Here is a 27,191-nt window from a genome sequence, read left to right as displayed (position 1 = left end):
CCATACCAACCAGCGGGGATATTTATCAGGAACACTGCGTAAGCAGGGCCCTTAGCATTATCAAGGGTCCCACCCATCCATCCAGCAGCCTCTTTGACTTTCTACCATTTGGCAGCAGATTCCGATGCAAAAAAAAAGACAAGAACGGTCAGGATGGGAAACAGTTTCTTCCCCCAGGCCATTAGGCTTCTGAACTCCCTGCTGCATCGCTTTCAAAACATCACCGGCTAATCTGTTCTGTACCCTCCAATATTTAATTCATGAACTTCCCTTTGCTTATTTATGTGTAGGTCATCTGTACATTTTATCCTTCCTATCACAAGTTATTGTGTGTTATGTGTACTACACCCTGGTCCAGAGAAACACTGTCTCGTTTGACGGTATACATGTATATAGTTAGATGACAATAAACTTGTCTTGATAAGTGGGGCTTCCTTCCACCTATTCTTGTCTAAATCTAGCAGCGTAAATCTTAGATTCATTGTTCCTTAAGTGGTTGGCCAGCATCCCATCCTCCCGGTATTCACAGTGCTACACCTTACTGAGTGACTTTCACCACTCACCACTCCTTTGGATAACAAAGGGTTTCCTTTGTTGAATCTCCCTGATCGCTGTTGAGCTTCCTGATTGGGCGGCATAGTAGAGTAGCGGTTAGCGTAAAGCATTACAGCACCAACAATCAGAGTTCAATTCCCACCGGTAGTGAAGCGGTTAGTATAACACTTCACAGCGGCAGTGATTGGGGTTCAAATCCTGCTGCTGTCTGTGTGGAGTTTGTACATTCTCCCCCATGAGCAAGTGGGGTTCCTCCGAATTCTCCGTCTCCCCCCACAGTCCAAAGCCGTAGGTCATGTGCATGCTATGTCAGTGCCAGCAGTGTGGCGTGTTGATTTGACATTTTGATATTTCAATGTACATGTGACAAATTAACTTATGGGTCAATTTTTAACTCCGATGTCCTGGGATTATGTGCTTTTCCTCAGCAGGAATATTTCCTCAGCTTCCACTCAATGGAGCTCGTTAATCCTCCTGGCCCCCTCCCCACTCTCTCCATATCCCTCAGTAATTCATCTCTCATTGACTACAGTACGAAGGGTAGTCTCACTAGTCATCTTAGCCTCTCCACTCCCCAGTTCAGTGCCTCGAGAAGCACGATGATTGGTTTGCTTTCTTCATGTTTCTCCGAACCTGTGGAGCATGTTTTACTGACAGACAGACTTGGACTCCAAGGAGGGTCCAACCTATCCAGTCTCTGGAAACTGCAGACCGGCTGCGGCACGAGGATTAACACGTCACGCGTCACGCTATAATTACCGCAGAACGAGGTGGTGGCCAGCCGGCTTCGCTCTAGCGGAGGCGCCCACTTACTCCAAATCCCGTGGCAGGCCGGATATGTCACCCCCTAAAGGCAAGTAACCACACGGAAATATCAGTCTCCATGTCCAGTTATTGGTAGGAACAAGATTTAATTCACTGTTTCAAGATTCAGGACTCAAGATTGGCTACTGTCATCTTCAGTGCATGAGTGTAAAGGAGAAAGAAATGATTGTTACTCCAGATCCGATGCAACATTGAAGAAACACAATAAGCATAAAGAACACAATTTAAAACGACACAATTAATATAAATAAATGAGCAATTCTATAAAACACAATGGACAAGCAACCGTCTGTGTGTGGTTGTGTACACACACACATCATTAGTTTATCTACATAGACTGATTGTAGGTACGCAAAGTGATATGAGGTGCAGCAGGTACATAAGATGACTCTGATAGGAAAAGATAAAGTGGCAAAGTGACTCTTGACAAGAGAAATGCTTCTAGCTAGCAGGAGGACATTTGGAAACACAAGACAGTGACTATGTCTGCAGAAAAGAATGAGAAGCAAGGCTTTCGGCAGATACTGAGTGTGGGGATTGGCAGATAACAAGGACACAGTGGACAACAAGGATGTAGGGGATAACAAGGACACAGCAGATGACAAGGACACAGAGACAACATGGACACAGCAGATGACAAGGACACAGAAGATATCAGGGACACAACAGATAACAAGTACACAGCGGATAACGGACACAGCGGATAACAAGGACACAGCAGATAACAAGGACACAGCAGATGACAAGGACACAGAAGATATCAGGGACACAGAGACAAGAAGGACACAGCAGATGACAAGGACACAGAAGATATCAGGGACACAGAGACAAGAAGGACACAGCAGATGACAAGGACACAGCTGATAACAAGGACACAACAGATAACAAGGACACAGCGGATAACATGGGCAGAGTAGATAACAAGGACACAGTGGATTACAAGGACACAGTGAGCCAGGGCAGAGGGGGAAGGAAAATGGAGTCTGGATCACTGCATGTCAGTTGTGTTCAATCTATAATCTCTGACCTTCTTGCAATTTCTCCCCCTCTCGTCTCATTCTGTTCCCCATTCTGCCTCCCCTCTCACTCCTTCCCTTTTCCTGAATTGTCCATCTGGGGCCCCTCCTCCTTCCCCTTCTCCAATGGTCCACTCTCCTCTCCTATCAGATTTCTTATTCTTCAGTCCGTTACTTCTTCCACTTATCACCTGTCAGCTTCTTTCTTTATTCCCCCCTCCCCATCCCTCATCTGGTCTCACCTATCACCTTTCATCTGGTACTCCTCCACCCTTCTCCCCGCTTCCATATTCTGCCTTCTGCCTGCTTCCTTTTCAGTCTTGATGAAGGGTCTCGACCCAAAATGTCAACTGTTTATTCCCTTCTACAGATGCTGCCTGACCTGCTGAGTTCCTCCCACATTTTGTGTGCGTCACTCTGGATTTTCATAATCTACAGGATCTCTTGTGTTTGCACTTTTGAATTTCCCTGCAGTGGGGATTCAGTCATAGCTTCTTCACGTCTCTGAGTGAAAGATCTCTGACATCACGCGGACATCTCATGCACAGATTCTCCTTGAGTTTGGTCCTGGACAGTGATGGCAGAGTCACCCAAGCTGCCAGCTCTGCTGGAGTGTTGAGCATTAGCAGTCTGTCCAGTTGCGGAAAGTGACCGTCTTCATCCTGTCCCCTCTGGGGAGAGCGTGGGAGAAAACTCATTGAGAACACTGGCCGACTCAGGTCAGTGTGCAGTTCAAATGTGGGGACTCAACTAGCCTGTTGAGTTCAGCACCAATCTATAAAACTCATAACACGATCCAGGATTATGCTCCCAATCTCTCTCGCCTTTCTTTCTGGAGTTTTTTCTCCTCCATTTGGAGGCTAATCGCGAGCATGGTGACTAAAGGAGTGAGATGCAGAGACATGGACGGGAGAGACGTATCCTTCACCGTGGTCCTTACCTCGACCAGACCCTGCAGGATCCTGACCAAAATGACACAACTGTAGTGGGCTTTTGCTGCGGAAGGTATCAACATGTTCAGCGACGATGTAGCCACAATCGCCCAGCCGAATACTCTGTCGGGAGAAAAGCAGAAGTTACTTCAACAGTTAGATTAACTTCTGTGTATCTAGGACAAAGAAGCAGGCAAGAAAAATCATTGTGGACACTACCCATCCTGCAAAATGTCTTTTCCAAAAGCTCCCTTCTGGAAAGCACTATAAGGCCAGTAAAAGAAAAACTTAATGCCATCTTAAAAGTTTCTTCTCCCAGGCAGTTAATCTGAATGACCATTCTAGTTAACCCCCTCCCATCACCCCTCTGTTTCTGGGCCCTGTAAGCACTTTAAACCACTTTTTATAAAGCTGCTTACATTGCAAAGAGATATTGATATTGATGCATTTAACCACTTTTATTCCTTACCTGCACTTTAAACTCTCAGCCTAAATCTGTCTGTTCTGTGTCCAATATATCCACATTTATTCCACGTCCATTCTTCTAACTTCATCTTCATAGAATTCTTTATTGTTTCATTTGTTTGTTATGCGCTTTGTCGTATGACATGGGCAATCATGGTCTTTTCATGACCATGACTGTTCCTGGCAAATTTTTCTACAGAAGTAGTGTGCCATTGCCTTCTTCTGGGCAGTGTCTTTACAACATGGATGACCCCAGCCATTGTCAATACTGAATTGAATTGAATTGAATGATCTTTATTGTCATTATACATAGATACAATGAAACTCTGTTTGGCTTCCTCTCAGGAAATCAAACACAGCGGTAGATAAAAACAAGACAGTAATAGAAAAACAGTATTAAATAGATAAGTAGCAGAAAATAAGTTACAGCAGCACCAGACTATCACAGTAATGCACAAAGTGCCATTGGTGCAAGTATTTGAGTCCTTGTGTGTGCTCACAGTTTCAGTCATTGTTCTGTGGGAGTGGTGTGATGGAGGCCACAGCTCTGGGGTAGAAGCTGCTCCTCAGTCTATTTGTTCTGGCTTTTAGTGTCCTGAACCTTTTGCTGGATGGTAGTGGGTCAAACAGGGAGTGGCCGGGGTGTGTGGTGTCTCTGGTTATGCTGATTGCTTTCCTCCTGAGTCTGCTGGAATAGATGGTGTCCAGTCCTGGGAGCTCCATCCTGACGACTTGCTGGGCCGCCTTCACCACGCGATGCAGGTCTTCAGAGATTCAGAGATTACTGAAGCATACTCTTCAGAGATTATCTGTCTGGCATCAGTGGTCGCATAATCAGGACTTGTGATATGCACCGGCTGCTCATACGACCATCTACTGCCTGTTCCTATGACTTCACTTGACCCTGATTGGCAGGGGGTGTAGTGGTGGGTTAAGCAGGTGCTACACCTTCCCCAAGGGTGACGTGCAGGCCAGCGGAGGGAAGAAACACCTTACACCTCCTTTGGTAGAGACATAACTCCACCCTGTCACCCGCATTATCCTTTAGAATTGTTGAATGTCATGTTTTGTCACACCCTGACCAACACATCACAGTAAATTCATAATGCAGGCGGCAAATAAAGTTGATTCTCGGTCTTTGAAAAGTTCACTTGAACTCGGGGGAGGTGACAACCAGGAACGCCAGCAAGGAGAAATATGACCTTCGGATGTCGACAGAGTAAACGTGATTGCACTGAGCGGCTCTGAGTTCTTCGCTGTGGAATTCTGCACTCGAGATTCTACAAGGGATTTGAAACCACATCCTCTGATCTTAATCAGCTGGGTAAGTGGGCTGAGGACTGCCAAACGGTGTTCACTTCCGATAAGTGCAAAATGTTGCGCGTTGGGCCCTGAGGAGTGTTGCGGAATGGAGGGACCTAGCGCTACAAGTACATGGTTCCCTGAAAGTGGTTTTGCAGATGAAAAGTTATTTGCTACGCTGGCTTCATCAGTTAGAACTTTCAATACAGGAGTTGGTCCTGCCTGCCTTCTGATTGGTGCTGGAGGAATCTGTGAGCGGCCTATCACTGTGAGGCTCACTGTGGCAGGTGGATTGACCTCTCTTCCTCGTGTGGTGTCCCTCCCTTCCGATGTATGTTGGTGATATTGTGGGATGGCATGGTGGTTCTGCAATTATGGATTCAACTGTTGCATTTATGGACTTTGGACTTTTTCAGACTTGTGGTTTTTATAAAATCCTGTGTTTTTTTTAATCACCTGTGGGTGTGGGGGTGGGGGGTGAGGTCGATGCTGAGCTCCTCCTGCCTTTTGAGTGTGTTACTCTAGGTTTTCAGCACCTGCAGCAGCTCTTGTGCAAATAGATTGAGAGGTGACCTTACAGAAGTGTATAACATCATGAAGCGTAGAAATAGAGTGAACATGCATGTCTACTTTGCGAGACTGGGAACTTGAAACTAGCAGACATGGGTCTGAGGCGCGAGGGGACCTGAGGGCCTACGTCTTCATGCAGAGGCTGGTGGGTACGCGGAACGAGCTGCCAGAGGAAGTGGTTGAGGTAGGTACAGTGATAACATTTAAAAGACTTTTGGATAAGGGGATGGAAAGAGAAGGGTTTGAGGGGTAAGTGCCAAATGTGGGCCAATAGAACGAGCTCCGCGGTCACCATGGTCAGCCATATAGTGGAAGTGTGGAATATGGGTTAACATGATGCCAGGAATGTTTGACGATACTGTGCAGAGAGGGAGTTTTGCACAGAATCTAACGTATTCCTTATGTGTGCTGATGGCAGAGTGTAATGGGAGCTTTGGTCTATATATGGCAGGTGATTTTTCAGTAAGACTTTCTATGCATCCAGTCAATACTGCACTACCCAGGAGTGGTTGGTAGCACAGGGTAGGGAAAACTTTCGATGATACGGTCATATAGTATTGAAGTGGGCCATTCAGCCCATCAAGTACATGACGACCATTAACCGCCTATTTACATTATAGAACTTAGAACAGTACAGGCCCTTCAGCCCACAATGTTTTGCCAACCCTTTAGCCTTCAATTTAACCCTTTGCTCCACATAGCCCTCCATGTGCCTAAGAGTCTCCTAAATGTCTGTCATGTATCATCATCCCTGGCAGGACATTCCACAACCTCTACATTAATGCCAAGTTTATTCCCTTCAATTCTACCACTTGGGGCAGTTAGAGTCAGATTCAGGTTTAATATCACCGGCCTATGTACAATGCAATACATAGTAATGAAAACTGTAAATTACAATAAAAAGTATATACATACATATATATACAATTAATTAAATAAGTAGTGTGAAAAAAGAGGGAAAATGCTGAGGAAGTGCTCCTGGGCTCATTGCCCATTCAGATGGTGGAGGGGAAGAAGCTGTTCCTAGAGTGTTGAGTGAGGCTCCTGTGCCTTCTGCTTGATGGCAGCAAAGAGAAGAGGGCATGTCCTGGGTGATGGCGGGTCCTTAATGATGGATGAGGCATCACATTTTGCAGGTGCCCTGGATGCTGGGGAGGCTAGTGCTCATGATGGAGCTGGCTGAGTTTACAACTCTCTGCAGCTTTTTTTGATCCTGTGCGTACCAGACCGTGAGGCAACCAGTCAGAATGCTCCCATCGGTAGATCTGTAGAAATTTGTGGGCGTCTTTGGCAAAGATGTTGCTGCGACGCCACGCGAGCAGCTGATGTATCTCGCTCCTGTATGCTTCCTCATCACCTCCTGAAATTCTGCCAACAGTAGATGAGTCATCAGAAAACTCAATCGAGGTGTTTGAGCTGTGATTAGCCACGCTGTCGTGGGTGCAGAGAGAGTAGGGCAGTGGGCTAAACTCTCCTCCTTGAGGTGCGCCAGTGTTGGTTGTCAGCGAGGAGGAGATGTTATCTCCAATCCACACAGACTGATGAGGAATTCAAGGATCCCATTGCAGAAGGAGGTAGAGAAGCCCACGTTTTGGAGTTTTTTGATTAGAACTGAGAGTATGGTTGTGTTGAACGCTGAGTTGTAGTCAACAAAAGGTAGCCTGATGTAGGTATCACTATTGTCCTGGTGATCCAAAGCCAAATGGAAAGCCAGTGAGGTTGCATCGACTGTAAACTTATTGTAGCGATAGGCAAATTGTACTGGGACCAACCAGTTCCTTGCTTATGCAGGAGTTGATTCCAGCCACGACAAAGCATTTCACCATGTGAGTGCCACTGGGTGGTTGTCATTGAGACATCTCAGCTTGTTCTTCTTGGGCACCGGTATGATTGTCTCCCTTTTGAAGCAGTTGCGAATCTCCAGCTGCAGCAGTGAGAGACTCTAGATGTCCTTGAACACTCCTGCCAGTTGGTTGGCACAGGTTTTCAGAGCCCTATCAGGTACGCTATCAGGTCCTGGCACCTCGCGAGTGCTTGCCCTCTTGAAAGACGTTCGGACGTCCACCTCCGAGACGGAGATCGCAGGGTCACTAGGTGCTGCAGGGACTCACGTCGCAGTTCCTCCAGTTTCCTCCCACATCCCCACCTCACCCAGACCATCTCTCCTCTCATTCCCACCATCAGGGGGAAGGCCAAGGAGCCTGATGACTCAACGTTTTAGGAACAGTTTTTTTCCCTCTGCCACCATGGGTCCATGAACCCATGAACATTATCTCAATATTTTTTGCTCTCTATTTTCGCTACTTATTTATTTTGCAGATTTTTAAAATAGTAATTTATGTTTTTTTCTGTATTGTACTGTACTGCTGCTACAAAACAATAAATTTCACAACATATGCTGGTGATATTAAACTAGATTCTGATTCTAAAGCCATCTTTTTTGGGTGCCTTCCTCTGGAAATTCACTGGTCGCTAGTAGCTTCACTTCCACCTTGAACCAGTGTAAGACACAGGAATAGAAACATCTCCTGTTCCACATTTTAATTAATTCCCAAAGGTGGGAGAATCACTTGCAAGGCTCCTTGCATGCTCTAGGTTTCAGTGCAGACATTCGAAGGAATGCTGCTAATTGCTCTAGAAATAACCCACACACGTCACAGACTCTACCACACGCCCAGGGTGATGGTTAACACTTCGGCTCCCGGCTCACAATGTAAGCAGGACTGGAGCTGCTCCACATGCCTCTTCATTTACGTTGTCTCAGCTCGTTGGAAAGTGGAGGTGAATGAGATCTAGAATCATGCAATGGCCACAGCCAAAGGCTCCATGGGGAGTAACACTGAGAATATGAGTCATCGAGTCCTTGAAAGGTTGTTTTAATCAGTTCAGTCGTTCTTGTTCTACTGTGAATGCCTCCAAGAAAATTTATTGTGTTCAATTCTGGTCACCTCATTATAGGAAGGATGTGGAAGCTATGGAGAGGGTGCAGAGGAGATTTATCAGGATGTTGCCTGGTTTGGAGAACAAGTCATATGAAGCAAGGTTAGCAGAGCTGGGACTTTTCTCTTTGGAGCGTAGAAGAATGAGAGGGGACTTGATAGAGGTCTGCAAGATTTTGAGAGGCATAGATAGGGTGGATAGTCAGTACCTGTTTCACAGTGCACCAATAGCAAACATCAGAGGGCATATGTACAAAATTAAGGGAGGGAAGTTTAGGGGAAACATCAGGGGTAAGTTTTTTACACAGAGGGCTGTGAGTGCCTGGAATGACTTCCAGGGATGGTGGTGGAGGCTAAAACATTTGGGGTATTTAAGAGCCTCTTGGACAGGCACATGGATGAAAGAAAAATGGAGGGTTATGGGGTAGTGTGGGTTTAGTACTTTTTTTTAAGGATTGTATGGGTCGGCACAACATGGAGGGCTGAAGGGCCTGTTCTGTGCTGTAGTGTGCTAAAATGAATCTCAGGGTAACATATGATGATGTACGCATACAATACTGTGTAAATCTTAAGCACGTATATAACTAGGGTGCCCAAGACTTTTGCACAGGACTGTAGTAATTTTATGTGTTGCACTGTACTGCTGTCGCAGAAATAACAAATGTCATGACACATGTGAGTGATGATAAACCAGTTTGAGAGTGGGAAGGGGGCAGGGAGAGGACATCATGGTTGGGAAAAGGGGAAGGGGGTGGGAAACTTCTTGCAGAGGGATATTCTGTAATGATCAATAAACCATTTGTTTGGAATCAAATGATGTCTCAGGGCTGGGTGTGTCTGTACACATGTCATCCCCCATTCCACTTGTCCCATACCCCTCTTCTGGCACTCCAACCTCGCCATTTCCGACTTCCTTTGCTCCCGTCAGATTTACAAACTCGCTCTCTGCTCCACATTGACAATACAGTACAGTGCAAAAGTTTTAGGGTTAGGGTTATATATATATATATATATATATATGTATGTATATGACCTTTGCACAGTAACTTTGATAAAAAGCTTACTTTGAACTTTGAACTGTGAAATCCCAGGATTCCTGAGTGTCCTAACATGAACATCTTAGGAAATTACTTCTCTTTATTCCTTGGAGTTTGGAAGAACAGGGAATGATCTTATTGGAGCAGAAAAGATCTTGAGGGGCAGGGAAGGGTAGATGGGGAGATGTTTCCAGCCATGCAAGAATCTTGAACGAGGGGACATCATTACCACATCAGGGAAATGGCCATTTAAACTGAGGTCTGTATGAACTTCTTGCAGAGGGTGGAATTCTCTGACCCAGATTTGTATCGGCGAGTCCTGAGCCGACACCAGAGATCGAAGCCCGCAGGCCGATCAGAAGTCCGGAGGTTGAGGCCTGACGAATCCACTGGAGAAGGTTGAGTCCACAACTTCATCGGAGGCTGGAGAGGGCCTGACCTGGGGTTGAAGGATTGAGCATGTGAGCAGTTGGGAGGGAAGAAAGGAGTTTGTCTTTCTGTTGTTGTTTTGTCCCTTGTTGTATTCTATTGTTGTTTGGGGCAAACCATGTCGTGCCAGAATGGGTGACAACACTCGTAGGCTGCTTCCCAACACACCCAATGATTCAGGAGCAGCTTCTTCCCCTCTGCCATCTGACTTCTGAACGGACACTGAACCCATGAACACTACCTCACTACTTTTGCACTTTTATTTTTGCACTACTTATTCGGTTTAACTATCTACTATATAGACCTGCGGTAAATCACAGTTTTTTCCCCCTATATTATATATCGCATTGTATAGCTGTTGCAAAGCTAACAAACTCCGGGACATATGCCGGTGATATTAAATCTGATTCTGATATAGTAAATGAATGAGTCTGAAACTGAAAGCAGACATGATGGTGGGGTTTACCGAAGCATTCGGGCTCTCGCAACCAGACTATGTAACAGTTTCTTCCCCCAAGCCGTCAGACTCCTTAATACCCAGAGACTGGACTGACACCAACTTACTGCCCTCTACTGCCCTATCGTCTTGTTTATTATTTATCGTAATGCCTGCACTGTTTTTGTGCACTTTATGCAGTCTTGGTTAGGTCTGTAGTCTAGTGTAGTTTTTCTTCTGTGTTGTTTTTACGTAATTCAGTGTAGTTTTTGTATTGTTTCATGTAGCACCATGGTCCTAAAAAAAAACGTCTCATTTTTATTGTGTGCTGTACCAGCAGTTATGGTCGAAATAACAATAATAAGTGACTTGACTTGACTAAGAGGACTTTATGTAGGCAGATGAATACTTGGGGAAATGAGGCATATGGTCATTTGCAGGCTGAAGTGATTTAGTTTAATTGGGCATGGTGTTTGGCACAGACATTGTGGGCCAAAGGGCCTGTTCCTGTGCTGTACTGTTTTGTTCTGTGTTCTACATTGTATTGCGAAGCTGGGTCTCTGGGGTATTCAACGAGGAAGCAAATACTAAACACAAGAGATTCTGCAGATGCTGGAAATCTTAAGCAATGCACATTGAGGAACTCTGCAGGTCAGGCAGCGTCCACGGAAAGGAATAAACAGTCGACAGTTCAGGCCGATACCCTTGATGAAAGGTCTGGGCCTGAAACGTTTATTCCCCTTCATAGATGCTGCCTGACCTGCTGAGGAAGGAAGTACATTTCTGAGAGTTGTGGATGCAGCTGAACAGCGAAGACTCTAAACCTTTTACCAACACTCAGCTCTGAGGAGCAGAAAGCACACACACACACACACACACACACAGCAGAAAGCAAAGATTTGGGAAAGAAGAATAAATTATCAGATGGTCTGAAAGTCTGGCAGCTGGTGCACTCCATGTCTGGGCAAGGAGCCAACTGCCAGGCACGAGGTTTCAGGAACTGTTAAATAATTTTAACGTCAGCCTCCCAGCTGGATATCCTACCTCAATGAAATATTTAATCGCTTGTTTAATATGCAATTCTGTCTCTGCAAAGGAAAGGGAAGATCAGAGTGACGTTTATCTTTCCTTGGCTCTGATGACGCGAGCTCCGTCTCTGGGGAGGGGACCTACATTTCCTTGATTAGGGATATTCATCATGGGAGCAGCTCCTCCAGCCCTCCGAGACCTTACTGACCGTCAACACCGCTCACGTCATTTTAGAGAGGGTTCAAAGGAGATTTACCGAGATGCTGCCCGGACTAGAGAGCATGTCTTACGAGGATAGAACATAGAACATAGAATAGTACAGTACATTACAGGCCCTTCGGCCCACAATGGTGTGCCGACCCTCAAACCCTGCCTCCCATATACCCCCCACCTTAAATTCCTCCATATACCTGTCTAGTAGTCTCTTAAACTTCACTAATGTATCTGCCTCCACCACTGACTCAGGCAGTGCATTCCACGCACCAACCACTCTCTGAGTAAAAAACCTTCCTCTCCTTACCTTAAAGCCATGTACTGAGCTGTGGTGCCCCGGGGAAGAGGCGCTGGCTGTCCACTCTGTCTACTCCTCTTAGTATCTTGTACACCTCTATCATGTCTCCTCTCATCCTCCTTCTCTCCAAAGAGTAAAGTCCTAGCTCCCAATCTATCTTAGGATAGATTGAGCAAGTCGGGGCATCAAAGGTTACGAGAAGAAGGCATGAAAATGGGGTTTAGAGGGATAATAAACCAACCATGTTGGAATGGCAGAGCAGACCCAATGGGCCGAATGGTCACATTCTAGCTTCTATGTCTTATGGGTTTTCTCTTTGGAGTGGAGGAGGATTAGATGTTATATGACAGAGGTTTACAAGAAGATGAGGCATAGATTAAAATGGATGGCCAGAAACTTTTCCCTTGGTTAGTACACATATTTATTTTGATAATAAATTTACTTTGAACTTCGAACTTTGAATTTTGAACATAAATTTGAATGCTTCTTTAGCAGCTTAGTCCAAGAGTCTGGCAGAGTTGTAGGGAGAGACAGCACAGGACTTTTCATTTCTCGTACTCAATATTTATTGCTTATTTATTTATTATGACAATTATTCAAAGATTCAAAATAAAGGTTCAAAGGTTCATTTATTATCAAAGTAGATAGCTCTGAAATTCTTCTCCAGATAGCCACGAAACCAAGGAAGAAAAGAACAGCAACATGATCATTAACCCCCAAATCCCTCCTCCCTGCACAAAAAAAATCAAAAAATGGAACAAAGTATGTTGACCCCCAACTCCCCCTCACTCCACACACAAAAAATTAGAAAGATCAGGCGAAAAAACACAGAATATGAAAAAAATTAAAAGTCCACAGTCCAAGTCCATATTCAAAACGCAGGAAGCCTAGGAAACATTTTCCGGGCCCAGATGCAGGCCTTTCCCTCTCCACAGAGTGAACCCACCATCGATCAAAAGGCACTCTCCCCCTTCTGTAGCAGAGTGATCCTACCGATGATCAAAAGGGAGTCTCCCCTCCTCTGCAGCAGAGTGATCCCACCAGCGATCAAAAGGGAGTCTCCCCTCCTCTGCAGCAGAGTGATCCCACCAGCGATCAAAAGGGAGTCTCCCCTCCTCTGCAGCAGAGTAATCCCACCAGCGATCAAAAGGGAGTCTCCCCTCCTCTGTAGCAGAGTGATCCCACCAGCGATCAAAAGGGAGTCTCCCCTCCTCTGCAGCAGAGTGATCCCACCAGCGATCAAAAGGGAGTCTCCCCTCCTCTGCAGCAGAGTGATCCCACCAGCGATCAAAAGGGAGTCTCCCCTCCTCTGCAGCAGAGTGATCCCACCAGCGATCAAAACGGAATCCACTCTCTCCATAGCAGAGCAATCCCATTACCGATCAAAAATCACTCTCCCCTGTCCATAGCAGAGTGATCCCACCAGAGATCAAAAAGCAAGCAGTTAGCGCTTACCTTCCACGTTCATCTTGAATAATATTATTATTATATTCATTTGTATTTGTTGTCTTTTTCACTTGGTTGGTTGTCTGTTCTGTTGGCCTTTCACTGATTCTGTTTTGTGTTTTGGATTTACTGTGTATGCCCGCAAGAAAACAAATCTCAGGGTTGCCTATGGTGACATATATGTACTTTGATAATAAATTTACTTTGAACTTTTGAACTGAATTATAGGAAGGATGTGGAAGCATTAGAGAGGGCACAGAGGAGATTTGTCAGTATGCTGCCTGGATTAGAGAGCATGGCTTATGACGATAGTCTGAGGAAGCTTTTCTCTTTGGAACGAAGAAGGATGAGAGGTTACTCGATAGAGGCATACAAGACTTAGATTAAGTGGACAGCCAGGGACTTTTCCCCAAGGTGGAAATCACTAATAAGAGGGTACATAATTTTAAGGTGATTGCAGGAAAGTATATGGAGGAAGGGGATAAGTTTATTTACAGTGGACCTGAAGATTTGAAAGATGGCGATGATCACAAGGCCAGAATTGGGAGGGATTTGGGAGGGTTGTATGGTTGAAGGAGATTGTAGAGCTAGGCAGGCACAAAGGCATGGTGTGATTAGAGCTAGACCATAAGATTGTAAGACGCAGGAGCAGAAATAGACCATTTGACCCATCGAGTCTTCTCCACCATTATCATGTTTGATTTATTATCCCTTTCAACCACCTTCTCCCAATTGGCTTCACTAATCAAGCAGAGCTGGCTCATCACATTCCATTTGGAATGATCTTTTCATTGTTATGAGCTCTGTTTCTATTCTTTCCATCCCATACTCCATCACCTTAACATCACCCATCTGGACTGGCTTATACTGGAGCTGAACATGACAACTCTCATCTTTGTTATCAAATCCAGCTGTGGCTTTAGGTCTTCCTGTACCTACACCACACCCTTCCAGAATCTATCAAACCCAGGAGTACAGAGCAAGCTTGGAATCATCACTCAGATTTCCATGACAACCGTCGACAGGGAGCTGGAGTATAAATATTTTAGAAAAAAATTTAAAATGCAAAAACTAAACAGAGCAACCTACGCACAAAATGCTGGAGGAATGTAGCAAGTCATAGAGACATAGAACACCACAGACCAGAAACAGGCCACTCAGCCCATCTAGTATGTGACAAACCATTAATCTGAGAGGTATGGAGAGCTATGGTCCAGGTGCCGGTCAATGGGGCTAGGCAGATTAATGTTGAAGTCAAGCCCACATCCATCACTGGTGCTGGCAGCTCATTCCACATACTCTGAGTGAAGACATTCCCCATCATGTTCCCCTTAAATACTTCAACTTTCAACCTTAACACCATGATCTCTAGTCTCACCCAGCCTCAGTGAACAAAGCACTTACCCTATCCAAACCCTTCGCAATTTTATATACCTCCATCAAATTTCCTCTCAATCTTCTAAGTCCAGGGAAGAAATTCCTAATATATTCATTCTCTTCCTATAACTCAGGTCCTCATACTGGAAACATCGTTGTAAATGATCTCTGCACTCTTTCAATCTTACTTACATCTGTCCTGTAGGTAGGTGACCAAAACAGCACACAATACTCCAAATTAGGCCTCACCAACATCTGAAACAATTTCAACGTAACATCCCAACTCCTGTACTTTAAGGCCAATGTACCAGAAGCTTTCTTTATGACCTGTGACACCACTCTCAAGGAATTATGGATCTGTATTCCCTGATCCCTCCGTTCTACCGCACTCCTCAGTGCCCTACTGCTCACCGTATAAGACCTACCCTGGTTGGTTCTACGAAATGCAACCCCTCTCACTTGTCTGCATTAAATTCCATCTAACAACACACACAAAATGCTGGTGGAACACAGCAGGCCAGGCAGCATCTATAGGGAGAAGCGCTGTCGAAGTTTCGGGCCGAGACCCTTCGCCAGGACTAACCGAAAGGAAAGATAGTAAGAGATTTGAAAGTAGTGGGGGGAGGGGGAAATGTGAAAAAAAATTCCATCTGCCATTTTTCAGCCCATTTTTTCCAGCTGGTCCAGATCGTGTTGCAAGCCTTGATAGCCTTGCTTGCTGTCCACTACATCCCCATTCTTGGTGTCATCTGCACACTTGCTGATCCAGTTTATCACAATATCATCCAGATTTTTGATATAGATGACAAACTAAACAGACCCTGCGTCACCCAGCTAGTCACAGGCCTCCAGTCAGAGAGGCCTACCACCTGGATTCTTCTACAAAGCCAATGCCCAATTCACTTTACTACCTCAGCTTGGATGCCAAGCTACTGAACCTTCTTGACCAACTTCCTACTCGGGACCTTGTCAAAGTTCCACGTAGACAACATCCACTGCCTTGCCTTCATCAGTTTACCTGGTAACTTCCTCAAAAAACTCAGGCAGCGTCTACGGAGGGTGATGAACAATCAATGCCTTGGTCTGAGTCTCTCGTCAGTACTAGAAAGGAAGAGGAGAGCCAGAATCAGGAGGTTTAGGGAGGGGAATGGGTACAAGCTGGCAAGCGAAGGGAGAGACCAGGTGAGGAAGGTGGGGGGGGGGGGGGGAGGTGAGCAGCTGGGGGAAGGGTTATGAAGTAAGAAGCTGGGAGGTGATAGGTGGAAGAGGTAAAGAGGTGAAGAAGGAGGACTCTGATAGGAGTGGAGGGTGGATCATGGAAGAAAGGGAAGAAGAGGAGGAACCAGAGGGAGGTGATAGGCAGATGAGGAGGAGAAAAAGAGTAGAAAGAGACCAGAATGGGGAATGGAAAAAGAGAGAAAGGGACAGGGAAAAAATTTCCAGAAGGTAGAGAAATTGATGCTCCTGCCATCAGGTTGAAGGCTACCCAAATGGAATATGAAGTGTTGCTCCTCCATCTTGAGTGAGTTAGAATGGGAACAGGAAGTCAAATAGAAATGGGCGACCCTGAGAGATCCTGCCTCTGTTGGTGGGCAGAGCGAACGTGCTTCATGAAGCTGTCCCCGGTCTTTATCAGGTCTCACCGATGTAGAGGAGACTGCACTGGGAGCACCAGATAAAGTCAAAGAGAGCCAGTGTCTGCCTCCACTTCACTGCCTGCTTTACAAACATCTGGCTTACTGGCTGCCACTTCGGACAAGCAACTTTCGTTTTCTTTTCCTCTTCCCCTTCTGGAGCCAACGACTCTGGACTCACTCGCCCGAAGTCTTTCGCGAAGAAATCTTGGTAGGGCTGATCAGCAGAATGGAGGTTGCAACTGCCAGCACATCGTGGACAAGTGCTCCTCTTGTCCAGCTACCCTTCAACTGAACACTGAGTTTCAGCAGCTGCTTCACCGCACAGATACCCCAAGACTTGTTCTTTTGCACTTTGATCTCCTCGCGGTTGTGAACTTTCTGAGCTAACTGCGGGGTTACCTTCCCGCGCTACATTTACCAGCACTGCCCAAGCACTAGTGCGTAAACACTCACTGTTTAAAATGCTGTTCTCTGCGATGAACAAGCACTCTGTCCGTAACCAGTCACTTACTCTTTCCAGATCATTTGCATTCTCTTCACAATTAATTTCAATCTAGCTTTGCATTGTCAACAAGCATGGGTGCATTACAAACTGTACACTGGACAGTTACACCATTAATAATATAAATCTGGATTATCTGAAGGGATAATACTGCTCCATACGACTCCATTAGTACAGACCACTGTGACTGCTGTGAAGTGGCTTGGGGAATCTTACCTTGAACTGGATGCAAGGCAATTTGGAAATTGTTGAATGTTGCACAGTCTGATGACCTACTCCTCTATCAACTATTCACGGGTTGTTGTTGGAATCGCCCTTACTCACCTGAGGACAAGAAGCTGGGGTGCCCTGGGGAAACCCCTTACCTGTTGGCAGCAAATTTCTGTGCAATGTAGCCGCCTGGGATCTGCGTAACAATGTACCCCCAGAAGAAGGATCCATGAATCATTCCCACTGTCTCCGGGTCCCAGTTAAATGTGGCTTCCTGCAGAGAAAAGGTAGAGAGATTCAGCACCCTTCCCCTTTGCTCAATGTGACAGATGTGTCTCGGCTACCCTACACCGTGGCAGAAGCTGTGAGTTTGTGGCCTGCTTACCGATACCGAAACGTGACATTCCAGTGCAGGACTGAGGGACTAAAGCTGTGTTAGTGGGTATGATGTTCACCCCGACCTTATCTGCTCTCTCAGATGATCCAGAACCCTACCTGAAAGGCCTCTTATAACGATATAACAATTACAGCACGGAAACAGGCCATCTCGGCCCTTCTAGCCCGTGCCGACGCTTACACTCACCTAGTCCCACCGACCTGCACTCAGCCCATAACCCTCCATTCCTTTCCTGTCCATATACCTATCCAATTTTACAATTTAATTCTTGGTGTCCTGGCCCTCATTCCATTGCTCCATCAAAACCAACATTAATTACACCACTGTGCAAAAGTCTTAGGCACCTGTAAAAAAAATTCTGTAAAGCAGAGATGCTTTCAAAAATTATTGATTGAAAAGTTTCTAACTTTCAAAAATAATACTATAAAAAGCAGTAAACAGTAAAAAATGAAACCAAATCAACATTTGGCGTGACCACTTTTTGCCTTTGAAACTGCATCAGTTCCCTTTGGTACACTGTCGTGCAGTTTTATAAGAAAATTGGCTGGTAGATTAATTCCAAGCATCTTGGAGAACTTGCCATGGTCTTTCTGCGAACACTGGCTGTCTCGCTTGCTTCAGTCTCTCCAGGTAATCCCAGAAGGTATGAGATCAGGGCTCTGTGGAGGCCGTACCGTCAGAAAACATATAAAAAAGCTAAGCTATCTAAGACTTTTGCACTGTAAATTGGACTTCTTCAGAACCATTTGTGACATCCTGATCATAAATGAGAGAAGATCTGCAGATGCTGGAAATCCTGGCAGAACGCACACAGTGCTGGAGGAACTCAGCAGGCCAGCCAACGTCTATGGAAAAGAGTAGAGTCGACATTTCAAGAAACATTATGGGAAATGTGGATTGTACATCTTTCCCACAGATACTGCATGATCTGCTGAGTTCCTCCAGCATTTTGTGTAGGACCTCTTGATGTGATCATCGGTATCGATAAGAGGGACTGGTTAGTTAGGCAGGTTTACACACTGACCTTTGACCAGTGGGGCTGTGATGGAAAGATTTGGACTGACCAAGGGACTGTGCAGGGATTTCCCACTACCTGCACTTTCTTCTCGTCACAGTTCAAAATATCTTTCCTATTGCTCAAGGTAATACCCCAGTCCTTCAGGAACCACTGTCTTGACATTCGCCCTGTCAATCTGTCTCAGCATTTTGTCTCTGAATGAGGTAATCTCCCGTTCATTTGGAGTAGTGAAACTTCCGGATCTCGCTAACCCGCAGGATATAGGATGCTCAATCCTGGGGTGCTTAAAGAAGGGGCAGAAACACTTTTGAAAGATTGTGGAATTGAGGGTTGTGGGGGACTGGCACAGGAGAAGAGGGAAGGCCCGGGGCAGATTAACCCTGGTTGTATTGAATGGGGGGAGGTGGAGAGTAGGTTTGAGGGCTCCTTGTTCTGTGTTTATTCACCTAGTGGGCAATTTATTAGGTACACCTATGCACCTACTCATTAATGCAAATATCGCATCAGCTAATCATGTGGCAGCGACCCATGTATAAAAACATGCAGACATGGTCAAGGGGTTCAGTTGTTGTTCAGTCCAAACATCAGAATGGGGAAAAATGTGATCTCAGTGGCTTTGACTGTTGGTGCCAGATGGGGTGGTCTGAGTATCTCAGAAACTGCTGATCTCCTGGGATTTTCATGCACCACGGTCTGCAGAGATTACAGGTCCCCTTTAAACTTTTCCCCTCTCACTTTGACTTTTGGAGGGTGGAAGGAGAGAGGCAGGGGTGACTCCTTGTCAGAATGTGAATCAAGATTTAAATTCAAGGCTGTTTAGGGGAACAAAATGATTACTACTCTGGATCCACCACAGCATAAAAAGACACCATAAGTATAAAACCTACAACAAATATAAATATAAAAGCAGTTTTATAAAACACAATGGGCAAGAAGCTTTGAGTATGGCCATTTATATATACACAAGATTGGTTTATATACATAAATTGATTATAGTGATGTGAGGTGCAGGAGTATCTGTACAGTACATAAGGTGACTCTGACAGGAAATGATAAAGTGACGAAGTGACTCTTGGCAAGAGAAATTCTTCTAGGTAGCAGCAGGACATGTGGAAGCACAGCAGGACAGTGACTGTCGGTATAGATATGAGGCATGGAGTGTTAGTGTAAAGTGGCCGTGCTTAGGAGCGATGAAGGGTGCTGAGGGGCTTTGGAGAGGAGTGTTGGTGGGGTGCGTTAAAGGGTGGAGGCGTTGAGGTGTCGATCAGCCTGAAGGCCTGTGGGGGGTGTCGGTATTCTCCTCACCTCCATGACCAGCTTCCCGTCCCTGTAGACCGTTTTGTTGTTGACCATGCTGACGATGGCCACCCCCAGGTTGCAGCGAATCCCGAACGAGATGCAGAACCCCAGGCCGCTCATGATGGCGATGACGTAGCGCTTGGGCAGGCCGAAGCAGGTGCAATCCCAGAGGGGCTTCTGCTTCTCGGCCACCCCGACCGCGCGGCCTTCCTCCGTCAGCTCAATGGTCTCGCCGACATTCTGACGCTTCTCCAGGATCCTGTGTGAAGGGCGTGTGAGAAAACAAGGGTATTAATGACCGGGGAAAGGCCGAGTTTAACAACACTGCTCTTCCAGCCAATGAGGAGATGGCTGTGTAACTCCCCTACCAATCAAATTTGGAGACTGCAATTTAATTTGCATATTTCCATCAGCCCCTCAATGACCTTTTAGAACATAGAACAGTACAGGCCCTTCGGCCCACAATGTTGTACCGACCTTTTAATCTATCCTAAAATCAACCTAACCCTTCCCTCCGATATAACCCTCCATTTCTCCATCATCTGTGTGCCCATCTAAGGGCATCTTAAATATCCCTAATATATCTGCTTCTACCACCAGCCCTGGTAGGGTATTCCACTCACCCCAATCTCTGCGTAAAAAGCTTAATTTTGACAGCCCCCCCCTATTATATCCTCACAGAACCCTTGTATGAGCAATTTTCACCCTGTGAAAGACTCTGACTGTCCACTCGATCTACAGCATGCCTTTTATCATCTTATAAGCCTTTTCCAAGTCACCTCTCAAAACTTTCTGGAGCTATTTCTTGGTAACACCAGGCAGTTCCTGCTATAAGTTCCAGTCTTCCTGCTCAGTTGACTTTGCACGCGACAGGGGTGACGGTTTGATGAAGGCCAGTCACTTGGCCAGCACTCCCAAGATTAAAGGTTGACGCAGCATTTTCAATAGGCACCCTGTTAAGCAGGCTGTGGGGATTACACAGGGTCCTAAACCAGTAAGAATCAATCCTTGGGGGCAGATATCTTCTCACTTTTGTGGAGTGATGGGTCGGAGCACCAATTTGTTTTCCACTCTTGGGCCTGGTCACTGTAATCTGGCTTGAAGTCTGGCCTAGTGATGGCTGACCTTCGTCTTCAAGGGGCTGTACTTGCATTTCTGAAAGTCACGTTTGTTGAATCCCTCACAAGATTTGTAAAATTGCAATCAAAAAGTACACATTTTATTCTGAAATGACAGGTTATGGATTGCTTTGATGATAGTCCAGAGGTAAATCTAGTGCTTTTCTGAGCTGCTCGCAGAATGTCACTGTATGTCACCAGCACCATCCTGGGAAGCATTTGGGTAAGGACATTGAGGGTAGACTTTGGAGGGATATGGGCTGAACGCAGGAAATTGGGACTAGTTGGGTGGACATCCTGGTTGGCATGGACTAGATGGGTCGAAGTGCCCGTATCTGTGCTGTAATGCTCTAGGACTCTAAGATAGCAAGCAACGTTTTGAAGAGAGGTACAGAGTCAGAGATGAAGCAGGTTTGTGGGTGGGGAGAGGTTGTAGCACTCAGACCGTGCATGACGCGTCGACCAAGGACCGACTTCACATCACCTTAACTGGCCATTTGATCAAACTGGTCAACACTTCACACAAGTCTTGTCTAACCCTTTTCATTTCACACTACAGCACGTGTTCTGTTCTAAAAAATTTAATACCAATTTTATGAATACATCAGTGCCCATTTCACTCACTGAGTTCCACACTCAATGGACGAAAAGTCTCCTGACTTCCTTCTGACTGAATGTCAGCTCATCCTTCCTCTTCTTCCTCTTCTTGTGTTCACCTTGTCCTTGTAAACCCGTTGATTCTCCGTTCAGACCCTGGATCTACACATTCGACTTCTGGATTCAGAACTGCCTTGCCCACAGAAGGCAGAGGGTAGGAGTGCTTAGAGCATTCTGTATTCTGCTTGGAGGTCAGTTCTGGAATCTGTTCTGGAACCCCTGCTCTTTGTGAATTTTTATAAATGAACAGATGAGGAAGTGGAGTGAGTTTGTGAGTCTGCCTGTGACCCAAAGGCTGGCGGTGCTGTGGGTAGCATAAAAGGCATACAACACCACATTGACGAGATGCAAGCTGGGCCAGGAAGTGGCAGATGCAGTTCAATCCAAAGAAAAGTGAAGTGAATCACTTTGAAAGGTCAAATCTGAAGGCAGATTACAGGGTTAAAGGCAAAATTCTTAACCGTGTGGAGAAACAGAGGGATCTTGGAGTTGCTGTGCAAGTTGATAGGGTGATTAAGAAAGTGTACGGTTTATTGGCCTTTGGGGGATTGAGTTCAAGAGCCATGAGATAATGTTGCAGCTCTAAAAACCCTGGTTAGATGACACTTGGGTTCAGTTCTGGTCGCCACGTCGGAAGGGTGTGGAAGATTTAGAGAGGGTGCAGAAAAGATTTACCAGGATGCAACCTGAATTACAGAACATGTCCTAGGAGGACAGGTTGATCGAACTAGGTCTTTTCTCTTTGGAGCGAAGGAGGATGAAAGGTGACTTGATAGAGATGTGTAAGTTAAGAGGCATAGATAGAGTGGATGTCCAGTGACTTGCTGTCAGAGCAGAAATGGTTAGTACTTGGGGCCATAATTTTAAGGTGATTGGAGGAGAGTTTAGGGGCATTAAGAAGTTCTTCAATAGAAACATGGATGATAGAAAGATGGAGGGCTATGTGGGAGAGAAGGGATTGTTTGATCTTAGAGTAGGTCAAAAGGTCAGCATAATGCAATTGGCCAAAGGACCTGCACTGTACTGTTGTGTTCTATGTTCTATTTCTGGACACCATTGGGTCATTTCAAACATTGCAACGTGTAACACCGAGCACTGAATTTCCCAAATCTGGAGAAAATAATAGATATATTCAATGCGTCATCAATGTCCTGACGATGAGTGATTTTAGTATCAGGCAAGATTAATCTCCCAGCGGGTTTTATTTATGAAAGGAATAATCAATCTCGATAAACACAAGTACACTTTGCAAAGACACACTGCACTGTAATCAGGATTAAAGATGGATCAAGGCTTCGGCAAAACTGAAGATAAAAATAGCAACCTGCCAAATGCTGATGGCGTAGACCGTCTAATCATTGAGATAGGAGTCTGGATACATTACACAAAGAGCACTCAGTCTGGTTGCTAACTGATCTGTCCATCGACACCGTTCAACAATATCGTTCCTAACGACTTGCTCAGTCCCAGAGAGTTGAAGCCAGCACTGGGCGAGAAACCCAACCTCACTCAAAGTGGGTGGATAACACCCAGCAGAGTGCTTTGTAGTTAGCGTGAGAGGGAAAACTTCTGTCTGCTGGTAGTTTCTGTGACACTCAGGAATCTGTAAGGATGGGGTAGGGTTAATTGAAAAAAAAGAGGCAATTGACTATAAAATGGTTTGGCTCCTTGCTGACTATTAACACAGCTCAAGATACGTGCTTAGCCCACTGCTCTGCTCTCCCTACACTTGTGACTGTGTGGCTGGGCAGGGCTCAAACACCATCTATAAATTCTCCAATGACGGCACTGTTGTTGGCAGAATCTCAGATGACTGGAAGGAGGTGTACAGAAGCAAGATAGAGCAGCTGGTTAAGTGTTGTCACATCAACCTTATACTCATCTTTGGCAAAGGATGTAGAGGAGCCTGAAGATCTACTTGCAACATTTTAAGAACAGCTTCTTCCTCTTTGCCATCAGATTTCTGAACAGCCCATGAACCCACGAATACTAACACACTTTGTTGCTTTTATAATACTTATTTTTGTAACTTATAACAATTTTTTAATGTCTTGCAATGAGCTGTTGCCACAAAACAACACACTTATGTCAGTGATAATCGCAGAGGGAGTGAATAGGAATGGGGCAATCCACTGTGGCATGATATTCACTGAGGATTGTCACTTTGTTGTGTTGGAGAGGCTTGTGGGGGCCCAAGATTCCCAGAGCAATGCTGTCTGGAGTTTAACTGTTTGGTGCTTGGCTCCTGATGGGGTAACCCATGGGAGTAAGGTCAAGGGGGAGGTTCGAGACAAAGAGCGGTCCAACCAAGACCTCAATAGTGGAGTTGGTGGGAGATGATGACACATCGCAATGGCAGTGAAGGGGATGGAAGGTTGAGCGGTGAAGGGTCCCCAGTCATCTTGTATTTCACGTCACTGGACCCTGACACCAACCTGGCAAGGACCACCTATGCATTGATCTCCCCACGTTAAATAAAGGCATGCACAGCTGTCCTCCATGAAAAGCAGAACTTGATGGATTTGAGTGACTGCACTGCGATCAGACAGTGCAAGGAAATGAGAAGGGCGGCAACCTCATTGTGGTGTAACAGTGGGAGTGAACAGGAAAGGGTTTGTTGTATTGTGGTTTAACAATGGGATTGACTTGGAAAGGGTTTATTGTTTTGTAGTGTAACAGTGGGGGTGAACAGACAGTGTTTGTTGTGCTATAATTGCTGTAATGGGGGTGAACAGGCGAAGGCTTGGCTCCTTGGAATACAGCACAACTAATATCCATCCCAATTGTTTAATTTTGTTACCATTAATTGTTTGTAAGCATATCTATAATCTATAGATCATGTTTTAAACCAATTTACTAATTTAGTCTAACTTACTCCAACCAGTCAAAATAGAGAAACCCAAGAGATTTTGCAAATGCTGAAAATCTTGAACAACTCACACAAGGTCCTCCAAGAACTCAGCAAGTCGGACAGCATCTACAGATTTGACGTTTTGAGCCAAGGACCTTCATCAGGTCCCGATGAAACTTCTTGCATCGAAATGAAGTCTGCTTATTCCTCTCCATTGATGCTGCCTGACCTGCTGAGTTTATCCAGAAGTCTGCCTGTGTTATAACTTAATGAATCTACTTTTCAATATTGTCCAAAGAGAACAGTCCGAAGTAGAACACTGACCACATGCCAATTCAGAAAAATGATCTGACCTCGATTCCAATACATGAATTAAACTGTGAAAAGAGTTCTTCAAGTCATAGACTGTAGAAAAATACATCAGGAAGGAGTTACAGGAGCCTTGGGTCCCACACCACCAGGTTCAGGAACAGTTATTATCCTTTAACCATCAGGCTCCTGAACCGACATGGATAACTTCACTCACCTCAAACCTAACTGGTTCTACTAACTACAGACTCACTTTCAAGGACATTACAACTCATGCTCTCAGTATTATTTATTTTTTGTTTGTACACTTGGTCCTCGTTTGCACATTGGCTCTTTGTCAGTCTTCGTTTATGTATAGTTTTTCATAAATTCTGTCGTATTTCTTTATTTTCCTGTGAGTGCCCACAAGAAATGAATCTCAAGGTAGTGTATGGTAACGAATACGATAGTAAATTTACTTTAAATTTGACTTTGACTAAATGTCACTGGGCCTAACACCCATTTAAGCAATTGTGTGAGAGTTCGCTCAAAACGAAGCTGCAGTGCATCAGGAGGCGTGGACATTTAATGCATCAAATCAAATCAGTGAGGATGTGCTGGGGGCAGCCTGCAAGTGTTTGCCAGGCTACTGGCACCGACGTGGCACGCCCACAGCTTACCGACCCCAGCTCGTACATCTTTGGGGTGTGGGAGGAAACCGACGTGGTCGCAGGGCGGACATGCACAGGTCGGAGGCTGGGATTGAATCCGCTTCCTTTGGATCTGGGAGGGGATGGCCTCGTGGCTGTGTCACCCCCGAGCGCCGGGAAGGTGTGAGCATCGTGCCTGCTGTGACACCTGCAAAGCGTTAGGGTGAACCTGCGGCAAGGCAGTGGAGAATTCAAAGCCCTAGAGCCAAACAGCACGGCAACTCGTCCATCGAGTCTGTGCTGACCATCAAGGACCCATTTTACACTAATCCCAAGCTGACTGTCACGTATACGCGAGAGAAGACAGATCCTGGAACCTGGTGTGACGCACAATCTGCTGGAGAAACTCAGCTGGTCAAGCAGCATCTGTGTGGGGAGAGGAATTGTTGAGACTAGTTGTGAACTTTGAGGTCAGACACCACAAGGGAGTTCATACGTGCAGGAAAACTTGTACAGTGAGGGCAATGCAACCTAGCTGCAGAACCAGCATCACTGCAGACATGAGCAAGCAGGTTTGATAGATAGAGCTTGCCAGCAGCCCTTAGTTGGTGAGGTAGCCTGGTTCCCTCTTACACTTCCCGACGCACAATGACTAAACATTCACTGTGCCAACCAGCTGGCTGAGAGATGTCATCATGACCTTGAGAGAGATCCGTGACGATTGTGGATGAATCACTGGTGAAGAATTCCAGGATGGATACAGCCGCCATTCACACACTTTTTTTTTGGCAAATTTCCCTTCAGAAATCAGTCAGATACCTGACAAGCACTTCAGTTCAGACACCAGAGCAGAATTCCATTTAATCCCCCCACTTCCCTGTCAATCCTTCCCCAGCATCCAGGACATCTTCAAGGAGTCATGCCTCACAAAGGCGGCATCCATCGTTAAGGACCACCTAGGACAGACCCTTGTCTCATTGCTACCATCGGGGAGGAGGCATAGAAGCCTGAGGCACACAGTCAACAATTCAGGAACAGCTTCTTCCCCTCTGCCGTCAACGGACACTGAACTCATGAACTCTACCTCACTACTTCTTTTCCTCTTTTTTTCCCCAAAGTCTTTTTATTTGCTTGGGTACACCCAATATGTACAGTATATCTAAAGTACAGGTTGGCAAGTTCTTGATTAGTCAAAGGTTACAGGGAGAAGGAAAGTGAATGGGGTTGAGAGGGACAATAAATCAGCCATTTTGTGATGGCAGAGCAAACTCGATAGACTGAATGGCCTAATTTTGCTCCTATGTCGTAAGGTCTTCAGTGCAAACTCCCAGCTCAAATCCTGTGAAGAGAGTCACTCAAGGCTGTGAGACTGTTGGATTCAGAGCTTGATCTCCTTGCTGATTCCTCCACTGCCACCCGGTTCCCTGTCTACTGTCACCAGCAAAATTCAGAGCCTCTGTTCATAATCAGCTTCGAGCATTTTGAAATTGGTAGCCTACTTTTCCAAACACAGGCAGCCTGAGATGATAGGGTTGCATAAGGAATCTACACTCCAGTTAGGAACAGAGATGTCGGGAGGTCAGGGTGGGGTTTTGCTGTGGAGGGCCGACTACGCTCAATGACCAATTTATTTGGTTCTTCCTGTAACTGATAAAATGGCCTTCTGCTGCTGCAATAGGTTCAATATATTGTGCA

The 27,191-nt window shown here is 45.6% G+C and overlaps 1 protein-coding gene across 1 annotated transcript in view; it reads right to left on the bottom strand.

The window, feature by feature from the left end:
* Positions 1-25,687, bottom strand: part of LOC132382789 (vesicular glutamate transporter 1-like) — a 51,307-nt gene extending 25,620 nt beyond the window's left edge. Inside the window, exons 1-5 of the mRNA XM_059953251.1 lie at positions 25,527-25,687; positions 19,939-20,191; positions 17,374-17,492; positions 3,337-3,451; positions 1,315-1,402 (exon numbers count right to left, since the gene is read on the bottom strand). Of these exons, the coding sequence (XP_059809234.1) occupies positions 1,315-1,402; positions 3,337-3,451; positions 17,374-17,492; positions 19,939-20,191; positions 25,527-25,687 (736 nt within the window). The remainder of the gene's footprint in view (positions 1-1,314; positions 1,403-3,336; positions 3,452-17,373; positions 17,493-19,938; positions 20,192-25,526) is intronic.
* Positions 25,688-27,191: the final 1,504 nt, after the last annotated feature.

The sequence above is a fragment of the Hypanus sabinus genome, chromosome 29, assembly GCF_030144855.1.
Source record: "Hypanus sabinus isolate sHypSab1 chromosome 29, sHypSab1.hap1, whole genome shotgun sequence".
NCBI classification, from domain to species: domain Eukaryota; kingdom Metazoa; phylum Chordata; class Chondrichthyes; order Myliobatiformes; family Dasyatidae; genus Hypanus; species Hypanus sabinus.
Note: the sequence above shows the minus strand (reverse complement) of the source record. Positions and strands in the feature narration are given on the sequence as shown.